The 8,360-nt window shown below is 32.6% G+C and overlaps 1 protein-coding gene across 2 annotated transcripts in view; it reads left to right on the forward strand.

Moving 5' to 3' along the window:
• The window catches only part of Apoltp (Apolipoprotein lipid transfer particle), a 6,186,292-nt gene extending 6,178,528 nt beyond the window's left edge, over nt 1-7,764 (forward strand). For both annotated transcript variants that reach the window (XM_081762641.1, XM_081762640.1), the window contains one exon: nt 7,059-7,764. In XM_081762641.1, coding sequence (XP_081618767.1) covers nt 7,059-7,094 — 36 coding nt within the window. In that variant the 3' untranslated portion in view covers nt 7,095-7,764. The remainder of the gene's footprint in view (nt 1-7,058) is intronic.
• The last annotated feature ends 596 nt before the right edge of the window (nt 7,765-8,360 follow it).

Here is an 8,360-nt window from a genome sequence, read left to right on the forward strand (position 1 = left end):
GGCATTCGAGTCAGAGACAGGAGACAGAGCTACGTCTTTTACTAACGGTGGTTCGGGGTGTATTAATCATACTTCGTCTCTATTTCTACATAACTTCTACATTACTTTACGGACTGGATCCTTTTCATCATTTGTAAACTAGCACTTTTCTACATTTTAGTGCAAATGGAAATGGAACTTTAAAAAGTCATATTATTAGTTATATAAAATACAGTCAACGAATTTTATTTTTTTAACCTCCAAATTATTTAAAACCTACAAGTAAATCGTAATAAATAAAAATAAAGTATTAGTTATATGGTTCTTACAATTTGGAAAATAAAGTAAACGAATGGAAATAAATCGCTTTCCGGGAATTTGTATGCAAGGGGAAAACCTCGGGAATATTCCATTTTTTATTTTCCTTCTCACCGGGAATATTCCCACTGCCCATCATTTTCCATACCATATAGCTATATTTATTTTTGGTTTGGTTTGTTTTAGTTTAACGTCTTACGTTTGTACTAGGGCTGCTAAAAGAGATGTTCAGCTACTGATTATAGTGGGATCCGAACCACTTCGGTCGTTCAACTGTACCCCCACCGGGAATCGAACTCGGAACCACGTGAGCCGAAGCCAAACCTGCTAGCCTCTAGACCAAATGTGGGGCTCCTTACATTGTTTTGATTTTAATCATTGAGTCAGTGTTGCCAGGTCCGAAGGTCAAAATTAGTGCTCCAAATGTAGCGGATTTGAACTTGTGTGGCCCAAAAATATAGTAATGAATTATTTGGCAACTTGTGACTTGTACTAGTGAAATAATTTTTAACATGGACTTGAAAATGCGCTGAACATATTGCAAGAATAAATTATGATCGATGGACGAAAACAATTGTAGACTGGATACCACGTGGCCAAAACAGCCTAGGAAATGTCGGCATACAAGAAAGTGTGATGAAATCAAGAATCTGAAAAAGAATTGACCAAGATAGATAGTTGTGGAGAAGACTTGTAATGAAATTTATCCAGCAGTGGATTGATAATGGTTGATTATGTTGATGGTGATGATTTTATTATATCTGGATCTCAGAGGTAAACTAAGCCAAATCATATTTTCGTAATTTTACAGGAGAAGCGAAAAACCGGTTTCTTAACTAAGACTATAGTACTGTTTTTCAAACTATACTAAGTAGTTACAAAGTAATAGAATGCTTTTAGACTTACATCATTACACCATTAAAAAGAACATAGCCTATTAAAAAGGTATTTTTAACTCAATTTCGACCAGAAAGTAACTTAGCATAGTCTAATCTACTAGGTAAGGTAGGGTAAAACTAGATCCAAAATTTAACGAAAGTCGTAGAGCAAAAAAAAAAAAAAAAAAAGCAAAAGACTATTGCATCCTTCATGTTGCAGCAAAACTACGAAAATTAATACAAAAGAAAACTAGAAATTTAAGAATCACTTGTCTCGGCGAGAAAAAGAAAATAGATACAGATAGCTCGAATTACCTATATTGCAAGTAATTTTCAATCAATAAAAAAATTTCAACGTAATGAACACACGATTAGTTTGCTCGAATAATGATCACTTGCATCGCTGGGAGCTCAGAAATAAGCTTAATCTATGATACGGTGCTGGATATATGTTTATGTAATGCAATACGACCTTATGAACTTGTATAAGAAACAGAATGTATTTTAAGTAAGACTCAAACTATGTGAAAGATTGGACTTTGAATTTAACTTGTTTTGTGATCTGACCCGAGACCATACATAGAAAAGGTGAGTACCGTGCCTCCCACCACAAGGTTCAGGAAGTTCGTGTTATAAAGTGTCAATTAAACACGGAGATGTGAAACGATAATGAAGGATTTGATCAATTTGAAACAAAATATATTGTAGTAATAATTTACTTTATTTGTTAAGATTAACTTCTTTTACAAACACCAATATGAATTCATGAAAAAGTGCAGTACATTAAATGCAACTGTTGATTTAGTAATTGAAGTAGAAGAGGCTTTAGACAACAATAAACTAGCAGCAGGGTTATTTATTGACTTCAAAAAGGCCTTCGATACAGTTGATCATGCAATCTTGCTTTAAAAATTGAAGAAAAAAACAGGAATAAGAGGAGTGACTCTGAAATGGTTTAAAAGTTATCTGAACAATAGAACACAATATGTGTATATTAATGTTCAAGAGAGCATTGCATTATCAGTTTTTCATGATGTGCCACAAGGGTCAGTTTTAGGTGCACTATTATTTTTGATTTATATAAATCACATAAAAGAGTTAAACCTCAAAAGTAAAGTTGCTTTATTTGCAGATGACAAAACAATATTTTATGTTGAAAACCCCGTTCAAGAACTATTGTGTAATATAAAATACGATTTAAACATTTTAAATCGCTGGCTTTGTGAAAACAAATTGGTGCTGAAACCCTCCAAAATATTGTTTCATAAGCCTTCATTTAAAACACAGATCCCTGGCAAACTACAGTATATGAATTGACTATACTCAGAGCAAGTACTGCAAAACACTTAGGTCTGGTACTTGGTGAAAATATGAAATGGGATAAACATATATTAATGTTAACACAGAAAACATCACCAGTTGTGGGAGTTCTCAATCGTTTACGTAATATCGTACCAAATTGAAGTGTTAGAGCAGTATACTATTCACACATACAATCCTACCTATCTTACTTATCGGTAATCTGGCAGAATGGTAGGCAATCAGATATAAAGAGATTGGCAATTCTCCAAAAGAAAGCAATAAAGTCAATGTATCGATTACCTCCCAGATATTCCAGCAAAAGTTTGCACATGACCTCAGGAATATTACCATTAAATTTAATTACAACATTTCAAACAGGTATTCTAATCTACAAAATTGTAAATTCCCAGACATATATTAATCTCAAGCTTCAAAAAAAAAAAAGAAAAAAATAATAATAATAACGATAATCATGAATACAATACTAGACGTAGAAATGCATTACATATAAGAAGAATGAACTTAACTAACTATGGCACAAAGAGTGACAAATACAGTCTACTCAAAAACGTATAACGCCTTCGGTGCGAGCGGTCCCGGGTTCGATTCCCGGTGGGTCTACTTGGTCGAAAAAGTGTAAAACGCTTTTTCAGGCCAGCCACCCTGAATGAGGTTTTCCTGGGTTTTCCTCATTCACACCAGGCAAATGCCGGGGTGGTACCTAACTTATAGGTCCCTGGCCGCTTCCTTCCTTCCCCAATCCTATCTTCCTTCCCTTTCCCCGGATTGTGTGCTCGCCGAGGGACGTCATCCCTCAAAAACGTGGAGGGCTAAATGGCCTTCGATGCCGAAAGCCCAGAAATCTAAAATCCTATCCTATCAAAACGTATAACGATCTTCCAGATAAACTTAAAAATTGTTGTAGTGAGTATATATTTAAGAAACAGGTAACACAGCATTACTTGGAGCAATTTATAGCTCATTGTAAATAACTGTCACGCTATATGATATTTTCCTAAATTTGTTGTTAATGTAAATTACATATATAATCCGTAACTATAAAAGTTTCTGTTCATCTATTTCATATATTGTTATTCTAGTTAACATCTTATGCAATATTTTGAATTTCTATTATTGTTTCGTGTATTTAGTAGTTACCATGTATTTCCTTTTCTTATATATATATATATATATATAATTATACTTTATTTCCATTATTGTGTATTTTTTTTTCTTTCTTTTATTTGTCTCTTTTTAGCCTATGACAAACATATATTGTCATGTTTTATGATTGAAATATGTACGTAGTGGATTGTACTGCCCCTTAATGTTAACACTAGCTCGTTGGGGCCAATGAAAAGTGAATAAATAAATTTAAAAAATAAAAAATGATAATGAGCGTTATATTCTGTTTTTAAAATGACAGTCAAAGCAGAATGTATTGGATAATAAATGAGAAATTGTCAAATTTTAATTTTGGTAAATACATTCGTGCTGCTACGTGTTGCGTTATCTGTTAGGAGGTATTGAACAAGTCTGGAAGGAAATAAACTACTATATAGTACTGGAGTTAGTTAGTAGAGTTTAACTGTGTAGGCAGTACTGAGGCTATATGAGACAGTCTACTACTGAAAGTGAAATATGGGTTACTATTAGGATTTTATCTCAAGTGTGATATACCCAATGATGACTGAACCTGGAACACACGCATGGAAATCAATTAGCGCTAGCAAATTAGCTATGAAGAGGCACACCTATTCTAAGTCAAGAATGAAGGCAAAAAATAAGAAGCGGAAATGACAGACTGCACGATAATAATACTTTCACAATTTTAATTTTAAGACCGAGACCGAGATCGAGACAAGCATCTGTTGACCGAGACGGTGATTTTTTACTCGAGACGAGATCGAGATCGCTATTTTTCAACCGAGGCGAGGCCGAGACTGTACAGTCTCGTCTCCTCTCGATACCATCCCTATTATGGAAGCAAAAAGTGGGGGGTGGCAAGTACCTCCGTGCCCCTAATCGCCAATGGTGGACAGTACATTTGTTAATAATACTCCCAATATTACTAAATAGTTCACATTATATTTAAGTGTATTTTAAGACACTTCCATGAATAATTTTAGTAGTATTTAATTTTATCTATACACTTTTATTTGAGTCACTTCACTTCAGATCCACAAGTAGTTTCATATTTTCATTAACTGTTAGCCATCCAACAATGCGTTCCAACACAGTACATTGACTAATAGTCAATATATTCGCAAACAACTTGTTTATTTACAACTGTTTACAATCAATTCACTAATTTGTTTACAATTAGCTAAATGATTTATTTTTAAAAAACGCCAAATTTGTTATATTTAATTTGAATATTGGTTTGATCCTGTCATTTGAATCAATCAATTTTTAATGTAAAAGTTGGTTTACGGCGATCAAAAATGTCTAGTTACTGTGTCAAAATGTTTTCAGTACACTAAATACTGTAAATTTCTTATATCTTATACACTAACGTGAGAAGTGGACAGAGAATGTATTGTGGAATTATATTAATTAATGATAATTTGTGCCTGGTGAAGCGGAATTTGGAAAGTTTTCGATTTTCCATAATTTTTAGAACAATGAGGAATATCACAGTCTAATCAACGTGTTTCAGTAAACTAAACAAATGTCTAGAAGGAGGATGACAACTATTATATCTAAATATCCAGCAATTTATTCTACAGTTAGTAAACGGATAAGAAATAACACAAGCACTTATATATTTAAAAATTAGTTGTTTGTAAGGTAAAGTATCTTTTATCTTAAAAAGATACCTTAACTCCCAAGCAACTTATGTTTATGAGCAATCCTATGTAATGCAGCAGGCTGCATTAACGTCGCCACTGTCAGAGCAAATGCTGCGCTTGAAGGGTTGGGAAAGAAAACGGGAGAGTGAATTTGTTGCCGCCTTTCATATTAGTAAAGTAAACGATACAATTTTTCATTTGGTTATTATGTTGTACTTTAGATCAAGTGTTAATTCGTTTTCTATATATTAAATTTTAATTACTCTAGGCATGTTTTTTTTAAACTTTTAAATAACTTGCCAGGTAACACTTCGAAATTAAAATTTCGTTTGTTTGTACTTGGAGATGGTTCACTTTCCTTCTTTTTCCTGACCCTTTCATTAAGATTTTGTTCGACCAGCACTAGATTCTACCAGAGCAGCAGATGTGCTGAGCATATATTACCCGAAAGGAATGCACGAATTTCGTTGTATATATTTGAAGGGGGAGAAAATAGTTCCCAACAGGAGAGAGTTGGTTGCTTTGTGAGGGATCAGTTTCAGTTTGTTCCTTTTCGGAGGGATTAAAACAAATTAGAAGAAATTTCCGCCCCAGAATTCGCACTCTGCCCTAAAGACATGAGTGTCACAAGGTGGGTGGTAGTCCCTGGTCCTGTGAGTACGTTACGTCACAGAGTGTAGATTTATTTATTTCTTCGAGAAATCTAACAAATTTAGTGTCTACGCCAATTTGAAAAATGTATTAATTTGAATTACTGCTTTCCCAAAATCACGCATTTAGCTTTTATTTTCTCTTCTTTTTTTATTTTTTTTTAATTCTATCTCATTTAACTTGATTAGAACATTCTATGGGAATCACACATTCCAATACTATACAAAAAATGTATGCCTACATTTTGAATATCACTTCCTGGTCCAAATCATATTATTTTGTTCTTTCTTTATATTCGTTTCCTTAATAGCATAATGCTTATAGGACCTGCACTTTAAAGCATGGCTTCAGATAGATCCATCCTGTTCAAACAATTTGAGTAAACTGAAAAGTGACAGTGTGCTCAAACAGCGGGCAAGACGAAGAGCGACAAATTACTGCTTCTTTTTCTTCTTCTTTTACGCGCCTATTTTTACGCTAGGTGTATGGGCTAACTTACGGACCGAATTTGCGACATAATTTTACGGACCGAAATTACGTACAGAAAACTACGCTAGTGTATGTTGGACTTAAGTTAATCAATAATGGAAATGCTTCGGATAGAATACGGTATCACCAATGAAAGAATAAAAACATTAATAGTAGTAACAATTAAAACGATAATTATCTCTTTGTAGCCAACAGGTTTCTGTTTTCCTGCATATTTACAAGTGTAAAAATTCAATGACATGTATAACAACGAGCATAATAAATTCAAAAGTGAAATTTCCAAAAGTTGAGGTTAAAAAAAAAAACTGATCCAAGAAAATTTGCCGCCATGGGCCGCAGTCCATGTTTACCCATGCGTAAATAGGGCTCTACTGCTTAGGATGGTTATGCATCTAACCTTTCCTTGTTCAAAATACAAAAAGCTTCCAAAGGTACATATATTGGAACAAAGGTAGCATATAATTATCATTATTCCTAGAATTGTTATAAATTTCGTGTATTAATTTGTTTGGTCCTATTTAAACTTTGTGTATTTAATGTTGTAGTATTTTTAATGCTATTTTGAGGCTTTACTTTCTTCAATACTCTTTTTTTTTCTAGTCATGAGTTTTCCGAAATTAATTTTCCTAAATGTTTTATTTTTTTTAAGGGTTTTAATGAAGACTTCATCCAAGATTATGACTGATCCTTCTGGTGAATCAGTGAACAAGTAAGAAGCACTTGACTCTCAGACTGCCGATTTTTCACATGAAAATTATTAACAAATCAAAATGATTGTATGAGTAAAACTAACTTATATAACGTAGCAAAACACTGTAAAAGTTTTTCTTTTTTTCCTTGTCTTATATTTCATACTATGTGTAACACGATGTGAATGCATTTCATTTTAGAACAGCTCATACACACTTTTTCAATATTTAAAAAATATTTCAAAAGATAAATATCACAGGATAAACATAACCAATAATAATTAAATGTACTTGTAGCAGATTCATATTAATGTAATATAATTATACTTTGCGTGTTGTTCAGTACAAGTAGTATTTTCTGTTGGGTTTTTGTTTGTAATCACTTAAAAAAAAAACTATCTAGTAGTAAGAAAAATACGGTTGTCTTATATTGGATGTAGCTGTGTTCGACTTATTTAGAAATAATTTTAAGATATTATAATTTTGTAAGTAAAGAGTATAATGTGCAATAGGAATTACAATAATGCTTAGAAATTAATATGTGTTATTTATATATGTTGCTTCAGTCACTAGTTTTAAAGGCATACCTTTGGTAAGTTATACACGATTGTTACTCAATTACTGTTATTAACAATGATACAATAAGAAAATAAAGATATAACAATATATGGTCTAGTTAATTTTCTTGCTAGAACAATTAAATTCTATAAAGTTGAATATTGATTTTAGTAGACTTTAATTTGCATGTCGTCGTTCATACTAGCAATGTGCCATAAATTTTCCAAAGCATCACAAAATAATCCAGCCTTGGTAAGAAGGTGTTATCCAAGCGAATGCTTCAACTTTGCCCAGAGAAATAATATCATTTGCTTGACAGCTTATAACAAACGGAGGTATGGGCTCAAATCCAAGTATCATTTTGTACTTGTCGTGATTTACTAGGCAAAATATACGACTATAAAGCAGTAAAAAGGTATATATGGTTCTAGGGCATATTATATATATATATATATATATATATATATATATATATATATATATATATATATATATATATATATATATATATACAGGGTGTTAATTAACTATACAGACAAACTGTAAGAGGTGATTCATTACATCGAAATAAGAGAAAAAGTTCATATGGGCCTGTGGGGAAAAGTGCATAGTTTCTGTCCAAAGGGGCAGAAAAGCCAAATTTTAATAGGCCCTATTTCGAATTCCAGAAACTGAATGGTGGTCCTCATCAGCGTAAACGAAGT

This window comes from Thermobia domestica, chromosome 6 (genome assembly GCF_964235325.1).
Source record: "Thermobia domestica chromosome 6, izTheDome1.hap1.1, whole genome shotgun sequence".
In the NCBI taxonomy this organism is placed as follows: Eukaryota; Metazoa; Arthropoda; class Insecta; order Zygentoma; family Lepismatidae; genus Thermobia; species Thermobia domestica.